The 16,328-nt window shown below is 41.2% G+C and overlaps 1 protein-coding gene and 1 pseudogene across 1 annotated transcript; one reads left to right on the top strand and one right to left on the bottom strand.

The window, feature by feature from the left end:
* Window positions 1-2,372: 2,372 nt before the first annotated feature.
* LOC127772546 (V-type proton ATPase subunit a1) lies at window positions 2,373-13,342 on the bottom strand. Its single transcript, XM_052298484.1, has 18 exons — window positions 13,030-13,342; window positions 11,810-11,854; window positions 10,602-10,724; window positions 10,384-10,491; window positions 9,935-10,048; window positions 9,683-9,856; window positions 9,320-9,457; window positions 9,024-9,131; window positions 8,800-8,907; window positions 8,553-8,701; window positions 7,866-8,019; window positions 6,627-6,787; window positions 5,328-5,534; window positions 5,050-5,233; window positions 4,884-4,967; window positions 3,404-3,597; window positions 3,256-3,315; window positions 2,373-3,064 (listed from the first exon to the last, which is right to left on the bottom strand). Exons 1-18 carry the CDS (start codon window positions 13,168-13,170, stop codon window positions 2,860-2,862), a joined length of 2,457 nt encoding a protein of 818 aa, XP_052154444.1. The 5' UTR covers window positions 13,171-13,342; the 3' UTR covers window positions 2,373-2,859.
* Window positions 13,343-15,260: 1,918 nt separating this feature from the next.
* Window positions 15,261-16,074, top strand: LOC127771577 (uncharacterized; annotated as a pseudogene).
* The last annotated feature ends 254 nt before the right edge of the window (window positions 16,075-16,328 follow it).

Raw genomic sequence — 16,328 nt, 5'->3', positions numbered from 1 at the left:
AATCCTACTAATTCAAAAGACACATCTTTCAAAGTACTTGGTAAAGGCATACAGAGAAGCTTAAACAAGTAAATTGCCCATTCACGAATCATATCTTGAAATGTTGAAGTATAATTATATTACTCTAATTGTTAACAATATTGCTCTCACAATTGTACCTATGATTAGCTAATCAACCGATGATCGTTATATTTTAAGATGACGGAATATCATATATAAGACCAGAGATGTGAGTAGGTCACATGGGTAGATTAGCACAAGAAATTTCTCATAGAGAGACTTGAAAAAAAAACTTAGTTTTCAGTCCTCTAACCGTATAGTCATACCAATTGTTAATAGGTGTCAATTACTCTGTTTAATGGAAGAGAAAAGGGTTGAATTTTTTTTTTTGAAAAAAGCATTCTAAAGTACTACATTTGGAACTCTAAACATGAATAACATTAATTATGTTAAATAAGTAATATGTCATAGCGGTAAGTTAGTGCGCTAACCGACGCACCTATTTTCTAGAAATAGGTAAGCATGGATTTGGGAAAGGATAGGGAGGGGAGATTTTAGGATGCTCAGTATAAAATATTGACTACGTTTTAAATTAGAAAGAAAATGTTAGGATTGAATTAAGAAACATGACAGCTGACATGAACTTTGTATTGTGGGATAAACAATTTTCAAACATGTTACCTCATCATACAAGACACTTTGAGGCTCCTTATAGAAGGGTTTTGTACTGCGAATGATCTAAGAGATGATAGAGCTATATAATTTTCTATCATCTAAATGGGCTATTACTTACCATAAAAGATTAGCATCATTTTAACTGGATGGAATGGCTTGGCATACAAAGAGACTCTTGTGTAGTGTGTTCTTCATTGCACATCGGTAGTTAGAATGGAAATCAGTGAATCTTAATCATCGATTGTTGATCTAATGGCCATATAATTTGAGGTGATGTGACACATTGTGGGATGAGATTAAGTTAATGGGAATGAACTATGTAAGTATATAAAATACATATGGAGGCGCCCCCCCCCCCCCCCCCCAGCGCCAACCCACATGTGGCTCTTAGCATGTGCGCCACGTGGCCCTCTTGCGATCATGACGATTTTTGCTAAGTAATAAGCAGATAAGCATATATTGGAAGAGAAAACGAGAAAATGATAGATATACAAATGATAACATTTTCAACCATCAAAATAATGGATTTAATACTCTAAAAGTAAAAGAAATAAATAGAATGAAAAGGTTATATAGGCTGAAATAGAAAAAATATGGGAAGGAGGAAAGGAACAAAATAATTTCCATTTTCCCATAAAGTATGACCAATTAAAAAAGCATGTCAATTGTTAGGGTTATTATATAAATCTCTAATTTATGAAAGTCCCAAGCAATTTGTTTACTCCATTTTTTTAGCTTGATTTTATTAATAACAATCAAATCGACCATCAGCCAACATAAATTAATATCGCCCTTTGTTTTGCTTTATCTGCTATGTAATTTAAATGTTTACAAACATAATGTTTTTCTCGGATAAAATTTAAAAACCGCTAAAAGATTTTTCTTAAGATATAACTCTTTTACAAATAAACAATATTAAATTCACTATACACGCTATATGGATAGTGCGCCAACGGCGCAAACGCTTTCTAGTATTATCTATTTCTATAATTTACCGAATTATCATCATTCTCAATATATCATTAGACCGTATATTTTTTAAAAACATACCCAAAATACTCTTATAGATAACAAGATTATCAATTAATTTATCCCATTATTTTTTTAAAAAAAAGTGACTTTTAGCCTTCTTACACAACCATGAAGCATGTATATAAGTTTTAATTTTTTTATTGTCATTTTTTTAAAAAAAAAAGTTAATTTTTGCGTATGAGAGAATTTACTCACACAAAAGATAATGACACAAAAATATTTGTGTATGATATAAAAGATGTTTTAAATTAAAAACAATAACGCAAAAATGTATTCTATATAGTATATAACGGATAAATGCAAAAAAATCTTGAAAAGTATACACAAAATTTCATATTTTTTAAAGAGGCTATATAAAGAACATAGTTTTTAAACTTCTGATGGGACAAATCAACTGTTAACCTGATGTGTATTTTGGGAAAAAAAAACTGACAAAATAACATATTGCAAAACAATTGATAACTCGGCGTTATATTATATAAGGGACAATACAAACAGCAAATTGTTGAATTGGACTAAATCAATGGCAAAAGTAGATTCTCTCTTCCAGGAAGCCCCAAGACAATCAAGCGATGACAGTGGCGAATTCCCGTGAGCTTATAGTATTATCAATTAGTTGAGATAACGAAATTATATATTGATTGATAAATATTGTTCATCAATATTTGTAACATCTTGGGAAACCATATATGCTTTAGCTTTTCTTATTTGAATTGACAAACATTGTAGTTCAATAATTGTCACCCTTCGTTACAACCTAATCACGTAATGATTAAAAAAAACGACTGCAACTTCCATTTTCAAGTGGTAAGGGATACTGGGACAGTCACTTGGACAAAGTATAAGTGCTAAAAGTAGACATAGCAAATCTACATTTCTATCTTTGTTGTTAGCATCTATAATCTGCTTCTCCACTGGAGGAACTGTACGAGAAACCTGCCCTCTACAGTATTGCCGTGAACTTACAAAATCTCCTCCCACCACGCTGGCAATCTCAACCAGGACTGCACACATGCGTTCGGAAGAAGCCCGGCGGTCTGACAAAATGCTGTGTATTGGGGAAACCCATCTTGGTCGAAAGAATTCCACTCACGTGCTCCAAAAATGGCAAGAAACAAGATTAATCTCTTTATCTGCTGAATTTTGTATGCATCAGTCTTCGTCATCAGCTAGCAGAGCGAATGAAAAGGGTCTGAATTTATAGCCATCCCCATGGTAGAACTTGTTCATAAACTCAACCCAGTGTAGACGAAGTGCGTGAAGGAAGGCGCTCAATGATTCCATCCCCAGCAATATAAAGGCAGTAGCAAAAGAAAAAATTACAAGCCCCACTAACTTCACAACAAGATTGTCATACCTGTGAACAATATGATAAATACCCCAAGTAAGCAACTATCCACTTTTGAGTCTTTAGATACCATATATTCATGAGGTATCCATGATTAGACGAAAAGATGCATTCCAAGACACTCGTAAGAATAAAAAAACATTGCTATACAAATTAAAAGTGAAGTTGGTTGAAATCTGAAAGACCAAACCAATACTTACCCCCAAGCAAGTACCAGCAGTTTCTCATAGAAGACTGTTGATAGCTCAGAATGCGCCAAACTGAATATAAGACGAAAGAAAGACATGAAATTTATGAAGAGCACCTACAGATATGAAAGTATGCAATATAACAAAATAAAAAGCAAACCTTAATGCCCAAAGCCGAAGATACGATGCAGTATTGGAGACAGCGCCAAGTACAAATTCAATGGAATGTATCATTTGATGCACAAAAACTTCACTAAAGTTGAAGTCATCATGACGTGACCGGGCTGAGTCTGGTTCAGAATCTGGATCCATTTCTGAGGTCCCAAGAAAGCGATAGGTGTGACCTTGAAACCTCTGCAGCCAGGTATATTAGAAAAGCAATTCACTAGATAGCATAACCATGACCTAAAGTTTATTGCTTAATCAAGATCACCCAAAAGATTTTTAACCTCAGCTCCATTTTCATTAAAGAACAATTACAGATCTCAAGGAACCTTTTCCAACTTTTTGTGTATGGTGTATAATCTGAACATTGTTTTCTAGATCATTTGTCAGTACATACAACTATGCAACAAGAACTATTTCTTAAGCTGCTACGTAAAGCACCTCAACCAGAATCAGCCACTCAAATTCAACATCCATTCAGATGACTAGCATCGCAAAGCTCAAATCCTGGCGCTGCCTCATGGACAGAACCAAGGAGGAAGCATTCATTCCATCAACCAGCAACCAATCTAATTTTGTCCTGGACCGGTTGCTCTCTGGAAAGACGGGATCCAGTTTTGACTGTTGTTGCAGTTTCTAAAACCCTGATCATGGTAGATCCACCCACCAATTTTTTTATGGGGTTCAAATACTCTACTACAAGATTTTGCATGGAGCCAAGGAAATAAAACACTCTAAGCCATGGATCACATGCTTAATTGTTGAACGCGGTATATCCCAGAGCATGTGCACAATATAGCCTCCTTTTTCTCTTTAAGGAGAACATCATAAGCATCTAGGAGGGGAAAATTATCTAGAAACCTAAGGTCTACCTTTTCAGAAAGTAGTTATGTATCACATTGCAATTTTATCAACCAGGCAACACATTTATATTACTACCTCCGTTTTTTAATAGATGACACAATTGACCTTTTGAGATATTGACCATTCTATTGCAAAAAAAAATAATAATAATAATTATCATTTATTTTGTTATGACTTGATTTATCACTAAAGGTTCTTTAAGCATGACTTATAATTTTGTATATTTGCACAAATTTTTTGATTAAGTCGAATGGTCAAATGTATGTCTAAAGTCAACAGCGTCATCTATTAAAAAACGGAAGGAGTATTAATCCAATATTTCTGCTAAATAAATAATGTTTTGGATTAGGCAGCTCATCTATTCACTCCAGTGGATATACTTCAATCAGGAGAAGACGCAACCCTACAACCCTAAGCCATAACTCTAACCATTAGCCCATTGCATAAAAAGACTAACAATGTGCACAAGTACTTGCAGAGTATGTAATGGCAGTGGTTTCTGTGGTTGTCAAGTTATGCATGCAGTACTAGAACATGAAAACAAATCAATGCCCATCTCAAAAGGGAAATGCTTTGTTGATCAACTATAAGAATTTTCATGAAAAATCTACCTCCTTGTGAAGTTTCTTCAAGATAAAAGGCTTTGGGAAGAGCATCCACGGAACAGCTACAATAGCCATAAGCAACAAAAGTATCTGAACGGAGAGTAATAATTGTTAGCTGGCAGGAAAATGAGGTAGTGAAGCCTTTTTCTTGTTAATAAAAGGTTATACAAACCTGAAGTTCCTTCTGGCCCCAAAATAGTTGATTTTCTCCAAGATTGCCAGAAGGATCAAGGAACATATATATCATCACATGATATAGGTCAGCTTGAGAGCCCGTGCACCACTTGATGAGAATTAGGAGTGCTAAGTAGCCAAAGAGGCTGTTCAGAAAGATCATCTGTGGTATGAATTGATACCTGAGGAACTCACACAGTTAAAAAGATCGCCCTTATCCTCCCCTTCAATTAGCTTGCAGCAAAAGAAGAAAACTATGCAAACAAAATACAGCACCTTATGTCAAGAGCATTTCCATGAAACTTTGCATCAAAATAACTCAATACAATCCCCAAGTTCATCTGGGTTACACCCATTAGTATAGACATCTTCATCTTCAAGGAGTTTAGAAAGGGTAGCTCAGATCGACTTCCACGCCAACTTGGGTCCACTCCAAAAGGATAGGGATCACGGACTTTAATGAGCCCAGCAGTATGTGCATCACTGAATCACACAGGTCAGAATATTAGATCTTCAGGGACAAATCTTTGATACAGCTGGTCATCTCTCATCTGACAATAAGCTGTATTGCAATGGTAGAGTGCTTCGTTGACCTACTTTACCCATCTGATGTAATATTAACTCAATATACTTCTTTAAATACCCGCCCTTCCAAAAATGTAAATGAAATGGGTATAATCTAGACTTCAAACAAGACACACTACGTTGCTTTTCAGGGTGAATCTATTTAAACAAGTGTATATGTAGATGCCCAGTTGATATGATTTTATTTAGTTTTACATAATTACATTTGAAGAAAATCGTTTTTAGAATTTTAAAATTTGAATATATGATATATATTTATTTAAAAACTGTTGCAACTCTTGGGCACCATGCAAGTTTGGTCCCCATCGTTTGGCTTATTTCCTAATAAGCCAAAACGGCTTATTAGGAAATAAAAATGAATTTGTAGGTAAAAATTTTATAAATGTGTTCTTGGTGACTTAAAAGCCAATGTTGAAAAAGAAACTACGTTGAAAATATCTCAAAATCAATCTCAAAATTAAGCTTGAAAATTCAAAATTTGGCTTTTTCTTTGGCTGATTAGGCCATCCGAATAACAAGATTTGCTTATTACAGGAATAACACAATGACAGCACATAATGATCATGACCTGTACCAGATAATGTGTAGAAGGAAACCATTTCTTATGAGTCGTGATCAGAGCTATAGAAACATCACTTTAAGATAGAGAGGTCCAAGCATCAAAAATGTCCAGCTGCATGTGTGTTTAATTGCATGCTGCGTATAGCTTTTCTGGTTCGAAAGATAATCATGTATACGCTTTCAGTACATAAGTGTATTTTCTGTGTACATTACTACATTATACATACTCAGCAATAGGTATTCTCAGCAGTAAGGAAACAAAATGTTACTCCTTATCCTTACCCTAAAGGCCTAGAGATGTAGGTTGTACGAACTGATGAGCTAGCAAAGTACTATCTGTTGCAGCAGACTAGAAGCATAATGAACTAGGTTTGTAAAATTCAAATAATTTGCAGCAGACTAAAAGCAAATCCAAATAATTATTAGTACCTGCAGGTTTTCTCTCGACATTCATACGCTGATTTCCCGAATATATGAAATGGAACTGAGAAAAACTCATTGTATATAAGCCCACAGTATATTGAGAACAATGCCATCAGAAGGATAACATAACGCCCACCAAATGCCATCTCCATAAAGCTACCAAGCTTCTGAAGTAATGGAGCATGCTGAATGTTAGTGCAGGCAATATACAAAAATGGATAAATTGCAGAGTTATTAAAACTTAAAAGCAAACAACACCTTTCAAGTGTTAGCAGATCTAGAAGGAAATATTCACATCAACAAAATTTATAAACCAGATGTGGAGTCAAATCCAGGCAGTTTCTGGCAGCAACAAAACTATAAGCATTGGTTGGAGATATTACAGTGGATTCCTTCTACATTATAAGAGGGATTTTCTGGACACTCAAGTAAATATAACATAACTGAATGGTTTATCCACAAATTTTCAGGTGCATGGGTAAAGTCACTCCTCTGGCAAAGCTTCAACACATGTCCAAGAAGGATTGGACGAATTCCAGCAAGAAATATAACTATTTTTTACCAATAAATTGAGGACATAGCAAAATTGCTATGCTCAAAATTCATGTTCACTGTGTATTTTATTAGTATTAGATGTACTAGCTTAAGGGCTGTTCTGGACTACTTGATTTGATTTATCATGCCATTGAGCATTAATATAATGATAAAAACCACATAATGTGATTCCAAAAATTTGCAATTGTTTTGGATCCCTAGCACATGGTACATAGATATCCATGCACCATAAAATACCTCTGCCAGAAATTAGATTGATGTCCACAGAAAGGAATTGATAATAATCCTTGGGGTCATTAAAATTTCTCCATTATATATGGGAGTCTATTTGGAATTTACCCATAACAGTTTAATATTGTCTTACGAATGATAACAAAAAAATTTATCAACTCATTGATGCCAAGGTGGTAATCATGAAAGAATATGGTCTACTCCTTCACTTCACTTCACAACTCAGTTATTAAAAACCTACCAAGTGGTTAGCATAGCATAGAAGGGAGCAATAATAGGAAAAGAAAGCCAACACAGCGCACTGGGAATGGTAGAGATAACTAAATTATAACTGTGCAATTCAAACTAGCGGAAATAAGATCACGATCAATCAGCTACCTAAACTTCACACTTCCAGATTTGTATGTAATATTATACCAAAACAGGAATGAACGGTTCAAATTTAGCCAAAAAAAATACCTGAGAGGAAAGTTTCTTCTCACGAAGTATAAGAACACATGCTCCTAACAATAGACATATACCATGACCCCAATCTCCAAACATCACAGCAAAAAGAAATGGGAATGTGATGACAGAATAGACAGCTGGATTAGCTTCCTCATATCGAGCAATACTGCAAGAAGTTCATGATTAGCACACTACCAAAGTTGCATGACTAAAATATCATTAAAAAGTAGGGCCTAAGGATTAAAAATAGATCACATCAGAAAGCAAGTATGTCAAAGTATCAGACAACCTTCCAATGTTTAATGAATCAATCTGTTTTTTATGGTCAGGTTGTCTAGTTACAAAGGCAAACAGAGCTAGCAAAATGTGCACACTAAAGAAGTCAACATTATTAATTACTACCTCTGTCCCTAAAACTAATATTTTAGCTCTTGCTCACCAACCTCAAAATCAAACCCAAAAGTGAAGAACTTCAAAATATAGCAGCAAAATATTTGTGTCAGATAGCTGAAACCTGGATCAAGTAGCTAGTAGTACACATGATTTAACAACTGCTTTGCTCAAGAAATTTAACATTTGAAAAACATATACCCACGAATACTCAGTTCATGAATCATAAAAACAGAAAGCATGAATCATAAAAACAGAAAGCATATGAATTTCATTTATTCAAGTTGACACTTGCAACAAAGTGCATACCCATATGCGTCAACTATCTCCTGGAAAGCGTTAGTGAACTTATCGGTTTGGAAATATGTAGGCGGTGAATCAATAGTGTCCATCTCATGAAATATTATTCCAACTTGTGAATTACTGTGAAGCGTTGCACGCTGCAAAACATCCTTGATCTGAAGTACAAAGTAGAGATAAGATATATATCCTTAAAAGTATCCTAAACAGAATGAGCACAATGAATAGACCTTCAAATGAATGTAATATTTCTGACCTGTGATTTAGCAAATATAGGACACCATCCTTCCCCAACAAGGCATTTCTTCGTGACATCAAAATTCAGCATGTTCAATGTATCATATACAGCTTTCTCTTTTTTCACCTAACACAAAAGGGGGTTATGGTTCAGAAATCCATGTATCAGAACAGACATAAATAAGAGATTTTAGGGATTACAACGCACAAATAGAAAATGAAAATTTTATATTACTTCATTACCATGATTGTCCACCTCCGTAATTGTGAACCTACTGACTCTAGTGCTTTGTTTCTGTGCTGGATTCCAGCATCCAAAGTGGCTTCCAGATCAGCAAGGCGTCCAGATACCTGACACATTTTCATAAACCGTTACTACTACATAATATCTCAGCAGATAACATATTAACATTATGACACAAAATAACGAGAACAATAAGTCAGATAAGTATAACACTCAAGCTTCTTCCAATAAAATTCTAACAAGCACGGTCAAATCAAGCAGTGAATTTGTGTGCCAAATATGCAAATTAAAGTACCTCGCGAAAAATCTGTCTCTGCTTAACCATCTCCTCGGGAACAGGGTAGCAACTTGCTCCAAATGAACCGCAAATCTTTAATATTTTTGCTTTAGCCTGATCCCCAGAAAAGAAAACTACGAAAACAGTTTTCTCTACCTGGCAAAGTAAAATTGAATGTTGAAACTATTGAGAAACTTTAAGGCTTCAAGGTATTGGATGAAATTGTCACATGCAAGGTTGGATTTCAGTACTGCAATAAGCATTAATTTTGTTCATAAATCCAGCTTTCAAGGACAAAAAAACAATAAGCATATAATTGGAGATGAACAATAGATTTCATTTAACACGAGAATCACCAAGAGCAAACCATGACAATCAGACCTCTTCACCAGAAATGGGATCAGTAACAGGTTCCCCTGCAGGCGCCTGATTGAAAAACATATTCCCCCTTGTAGCTCGGAATAGCATCCTCTCAAAAGCCATTGCCTTGGACTTTAAAATAATCCCACTAACAAACTTCACTCCAGAATTCTCCGAAGCCCCTAGATGTACACCCTGTGAGCATTTTTTTTTGTGTTACAATTTTCAATCAAATAAGGTCAAGTGTTTAAGTACGAAAATTAAATATAAGACCTGTTCAAGTAAATAGGCATTTCCATCATCCATTTCCTTGTCATATATGTGTTCATCTAGCTCCCGCTCAGCTGGAGCAGCATGATTGTGAGAAGAAGCAAGAATACCACCTGCCTGCAAGAAGTTATTTGAGGAAAATATGGGAGGAAGCAAACAAAGGAGGAAGTTGAGCACAATCGATATTACTAGACTGGCACAGATAGCAGCTACAATAAAAACTTGTGATTGCTGAGCAGGGTTACTGTTCACAATTTAAACCAAATAAAGTGACTACTCATCAGTTACAAGCAGCATGCTCTTGTCAAATTCTATGTTTTTTATAAAGAAAGTTCCATATGCCTATCATCAAAAGGTGTCATGTACTGGTGCTGATTTTTTTAGTTCCATCTTAACAGTCAAAGAATAACTGGAAGAATTAATTCTATGTTTTCAAAGAATTGAGATACAACCTTTGACAAGACCATCTTGAATTCAAGAAGCTCATTGTATGTTTGTAGTAGTTTCTCACTATTTGTATTCATCTCAAGCAGATCATTCTCATGCTCGCGCAATTTTGCCTGAAAGGAAAAAGGCAAGTCCTTAACAAATTATTCATTTTTTCCTTCAAAATAGCTATTAGCTTCAGAAATAACAGAATTGAACGGTAATAAAGACATGAGTAATGCACCTCTAGCTCCTCCAAATCTATATCTGGTTGCATTGCAGGTCGAACAGAGGACTTTACACCTGCCTTGTTGATCTGATCATTGAAAAATCTTAGTTTGCGTGACATTTCAGAGCATCGCTTTACCTGTAGGAGAATTGAACCATACTTAACAACATCAAACTACGTAAAAGTTATTCAGCAGAAAATTCTCTGTGTCAGGCGGGAAACACAGGTGTCAATGTGCATCTGCGCATGCACAGAAGTGACAGTTGACAGAAAAAATATCACAATTACAGCATCAATCTATTATATTCTGGTGGAACATAAATAAATAAAAGCAAGGAACCAGTTATATATATTATGAAATAATCCCTCCTTTTTTTTAATATATGACACCGTTTACTTTTTAAGATACATTTGACCATTCATTTTATTTAAAATATATATTTATTTATTATTGATTTTATTGTCTCTTGATTTATCGTCAAATGTTCTATAAGCATGACTTAAAAAAATTACATTTGCATAAAAATTTTGAATAAGACGAATGGTCAAACGTGTGTCAAAAAGTTAACAGTGTCATATATTAAAAAAACAGAGGTAGTAACTTGATTGGATCACGATTCAAGGTATCGATGAATATAGTCTGACATAAGAAGTAAGTTCCTCCAAAATATTTCTCAACATGATAATCCCCGCTGCATGCTTCCTAAAGCTAAACAAGGTAACCGCCTGACTTGTCCATTCACTAGTCCCAAGTAAACAATGGTGGTACTCCCTCATCAAAATATAAGGCATACTGTTTTCTCTGAGTTCTATTAAAATATAGAGCTTGCATGCAAATTTATTGATGCTTTACCTTATTTTCCCCGATGTATACTTTGAATGCTCACTAATCATTTTCTCTATAATTCATTAATTCCCTAGGCATTTTAGGTAAACAAAAATGGCATGCTCATTTTCAGTTATGTTCTCTTGATTTTATAATCATCGTAATATTTCTGCACACACAAAATCCACCTTAAATTTTCAGGAGTATATGAGTACCACATGGACATGATATTCAAACAAATATCTTGGAAACGAGCAGGCCAAGTGAAGTAAAAAATAATGGGCGCCACAGAACAATAGTATCCAGGTAGAAATCAGCATAGTGGAATAAAACAAGGTTCATGCAAAATGATGTGATTCACAAAAAAAGATAGATCGAAGATAAAAGGTTGGAATACCTGATTGACAAATATACGCTGAAAAGGACTCTTATCCTCATTCAACTGCATATAAAGAGGAATAAAGTTAAAAAGAGAGAGATAAGCAATTGGGCCTTTTTTTTGCAAATCTCAATTAAACCATTATAGCAGGAAGCACAACCAATAAAAAAGAACAAGTTCAAACGTAACTATGTAAGCATTCTCTAAGTTCTCTGCTAGGATGATGCCATGCTCACAAAGTTCTGTAGTACACAACTATAACGATGACGGTCAACATTTAGTCTCCCTCTCATGATTTTCTTTCATATTGTCCCAAGATTTCAGCGGCATCTATGGGATAAAGTGAACAGAGTACGCAACCCCGTTTTTGCAATCAAACTAAGAGTTCATAAGCTTTTTCTAAACATACAGGTACTGGTGTACTTTAAGACCCAACTCACAAAAATACGGTGTCTATTCCATTAACTGATTCATCAAATAAATCTTGCTGAATAGCAAGGCATGTAACTGTCCACGAATGATACCCCATAGCAAATAATATGTTTGGCATAAAATGGTACAAATTACAAGGCAAAGATTCATGCATAGACCGCAAAACAATGAGACCTGCTAGGATCAGCTAAGCACATAAATGTATTTAAACCATCACCGCTCCAACTCATGCTTAGAGCAAGTTTAATAGTATAGCTAACTATTGGCTATTAGCTCATACTAAACTAACATGTATAGACTCTATTTTTTGTGTTGCTAGCTCTTGCACGAGAGCCAACACTTCTCATTTCTCTCTCTCTCTCTCTCTCTCTTCCACATAAGCTTATAGTTAGCTTATAGCGCACTATTGTCCTTGCTCTTATCATAGGATAATCTCGCGCAATAGCACATTGTTTGATTCGCTCCCTAACCTAATGCATTTATATGAACACCGCATTCATTCCCTCTGATCTAAAACAACCCCGCCACCCACTATCCAATCAACGTAGCAGCCCAAACCAGCTCAGACGACAGAAACACGCGAGCCGTCGCGATCCAGTGACACCAGGCAAAAAAAACTAGTCCTCCGATCTGAGCACCGCCAAAAACCAGATCCAACATGAGCGGATAGCACGACGCGCATAAGCGAGCGCGGTAGAGATCACGATTCACGAGGCTAGATCACACAGATCCGGGACGGAGAGAGGGGCCTCTGATGCGGGCAGCGACTGGCGCCGAGAGCGAGAGATAGAGAGAGAGAGACTCACGTCCTTGAACTGGAGGAGCCCGAGCTCGCCGAGGTAGGTGACGGCGAGGCGCGCGCTCTCGGCGGGGATGATGAGCTGCACGAAGCACATCTTCTCGGACCGCAGGTGGTCCATCGGCGGCAGCCGGTCGAACACCCCCATCTCCCCGGAGCAGCCGCCGCCTCCGCCTCCGGAAGCTTCCAGGAGGTTCGCGAAGGCCCCGCGCGCGCGAGGAGGGAGAGGGAGCCCGGTGGCTTGTCTCAGATCTGAGGCCGCGGGTTCGGTCTCCGAACAATTCTATTTTTCTCCCTTCTCTGAAATTCTATAGCGCTAGTGCGCAACTGCCAATACCGCACGGAGGAGAGAGGAGAGGAGGCGCGCGGGGGGGGGGGGGGGGGGGGGAGGGAAGCGGCTCGGAAGGCGGCCGGTGGCAGTGGCTGGCATGTGGGCCCATGCCTCCCTGGCCCTGGGTGGTGGGCGCGGATCGGTCGCGGTTTCGGTCGCCTGCAACTCCAGTCCCTCTGGGCGCCTCGCGTTTCGAGGTTTTCACGCGGGTGTAGTGGTGTACCGAGGCCACCGACCCTGTCGGTTCCGCGTGGCCGTGTTGGTTGGGTTGGGTCCTTAATTTGGGGTCCCTCCAGAGTCCAGCCTGAGTGCCTGACGAGTGTGACCGGTGGCAGTGGCAGTGGCAGTGGTGGGCTGGTGGCTTGATCGACGTGGGCTTCCCGTCACCTCATGGCCAGAATATACGGGCCGTATCAGATTTCAGATGGAATAAGTTCACTTCGTGACTCTCAAAAGTGATCAAAATCTAATCCATAATCCTAAACCACAAAACCGGATATATTTACCCCAAACTCTTAAAACCGGTGTAATTTGACTCCCTGGGTGGTTTTGGAGAACGGTTTCGCTGACGTGGCACCTACGTGGCAGTATTGACTCGGTCTTCTTTCCACGCGGCGTTGATGTGGCGCTTAGGTAGCATTAGAAATAAAAAATATACGTGGGATCCATTAGTCATTCACACACAAAATAAAAAATTGTGGGGCCCACTGACATGTGGGCCCCACATGTCATCCCCTCTCTCTCCCTTTCTTCTTCCTCCCTTCTCTCTTTCTCTCTTTCTCTTCTCCCCCCTTCGGCTGGCCACGGGGAGCACGAGCGGCTGGAGCTGGAGCGGCGGCGGGCGGGGCCAGAGCAGCGGCGGCGGTAGCCTCGCCATCGGCCTCGCCAAGTGGAGAGAGGAGATGAGAGGAGAGCAGGTGAGGGAGGAACGAAGGTGGTGGGTTACACGAGAGGCGGCGGCGGCGCGTGAGGGCCGGAATGGAGAGGGGAGAAGCGAAGCCGCCGAGCTCGTGTTGTCGCCGCCGGTGCCTCCTCCCGCACTCGCGCTCGCCCGCACGTCGCCGGAGCCGTTGCTCGACCCACTCAATGCCTCCGCCGTCGACGTCCCGCGCCCGCTGCCGCCGTCGACGTCCCGCGCGATGCGAGGATTGATGCGGGGAGGTGGTGGAGGATGGCGACGAGGAGCTCTAATCCCAGCGATGCGGATGGATCCGAAGCCGTAGCTGGCCCGTAGACCACCGTCCCCCCGCTCGATCTCGTCGGTGTCGGCGCTGCCGTCCTCTCTCGCGTCAGCTCTAGTCCGCCGCCGCTTCAGCTCTCGCCGACCGCCACCAATCCGGCCCACGCCTCCCTCCCCCGCTGCCAGCTCCAACCTATCACCGTCGCCGCTCCAGCTAGCTCCCGCCGGCCGCGTCGCTTCAGACCCCGCCCACCGCCGCTCGCTCCCTGCAGACGACCGAAGTGGAGAGGGAGAACAGAAAGAGTGAAGAGAGGAGGGGAGGTCCGGGAGGAAGAAGAAAGGGAAGAGATGACAGGTGGGGCCCACATGTCAGTGGGCCCCACAATCTTGTGTGTGTGAATGACAAGGAAAAAGTACGAAATACCCCCCTGAACTATCGCGGCCGTCCGAATTACCCCCCTAAACCACAAAACCGGACATTCTTCACCCCCAACTATGTAAACCGGACGAATTACCCCCCTCGACCCAATCCGCGGTGGTTTTGGTCTACGTGGCGTACACGTGGCAGTCCAGTCAGCATTTTAGTTTTTTTAATGGTGGGACCCACATGTCAGACTCCACTTTCTCTCTTCCTCTATCTCTCTCTTTCTCTCTCTCTCTTCATCGGTCAGCGGCAGCGCCGCGCACGCCGGCGGCCGGCATGCATGGCGCGGCGCGGGGAAGGGCGATGGGCAGTGACGCGGGGGCAGGCTAGCGGTCGGCGCGCACGCGGCGCGCGGGGAGGTGGAGGGGATGGGGGAGAGACGGGCGCCGGTGGCCATGGCGGAGAGGCGAGCCATGGCCGGAAGCGTCGGGGGGAGGACAGGGGACGGCGGACGGAGGCGCGCGTCGGGAGCTGGAGCGGCGTCGGGAAGAGGACGGGGAGGAGGAGCAAGAGAGGCGGAAGAGGGAGACAGCGGCGGCAGAGGAGGAGGCCGTTCCCGCGACCGCCGTTCGCCATTTCCTCCGCGCCCACCTTCTGTCCCGGCAGCCTCCTGCCTCAGCGTCGCGCCCGTCACAGCATACCGGTTGCCTGCTGCACAGAGGGACGAGCGGCAGACGGTGGACGACGTCGCGTGGGAGCGGGCGGTGGGCGTCGGACGGCGATGCGCGGGGGCGGGCGGTCCCGCGCCTTGAGACGCTCAACCAGGACGTCCACCACGTCCCCGATGCTAACCACCTGCTGGTGCCTGGCGGCGGTGCCGCCATTGTTGGCATGGTGGAGCAACTGCGTGGGCGACGCGAACGCCGCCATCACCGGGGAGGCGGCGACTGGGAACGGCGTGGCGCTCGCTGATGGCGACGGCGAGGCAGCGGCGCGGGAAGAGCGTGGCGAGCAGGTGGTGTTAAGTTCGGCATGCATTTCTTTTTTGTGAGATTTGGTTATTTTCTCGATCGTGGTCTGATACTAACACTAGCGAATTCCTTTCCTTTTGTTAGTTCCCGTGAAGATGACGACGCTCTTGCACCTGGAGAAGAAGACCGGGGAGCAGCAAACGTAGGTGGTCTCTACGAGCTGTACACGGCGTTGCCGCCATGCGGAGAAGGAGGAGGGGGCTGGAGTGGGCCTTCTTCTTCATATGCTGTAGCTGGACGAGCGGTATTGGTCGATGCAGTCCTCCAAGTCGTAGGCGAGCTCGCGGAGCTGCTTCATCCACTCCAGGACGAAGTGGTCCACGGTGCCATCGTCGGCCTCGGATTGCATGCGGTGGAGGGTGTTCATGGTGGCCAGCTCGGCGACCTCGCTACCGACGCC

This window comes from Oryza glaberrima, chromosome 1 (genome assembly GCF_000147395.1).
Source record: "Oryza glaberrima chromosome 1, OglaRS2, whole genome shotgun sequence".
Classification (NCBI taxonomy): Eukaryota; Viridiplantae; Streptophyta; class Magnoliopsida; order Poales; family Poaceae; genus Oryza; species Oryza glaberrima.
This window is presented reverse-complemented; position numbering and strand designations above follow the sequence as displayed.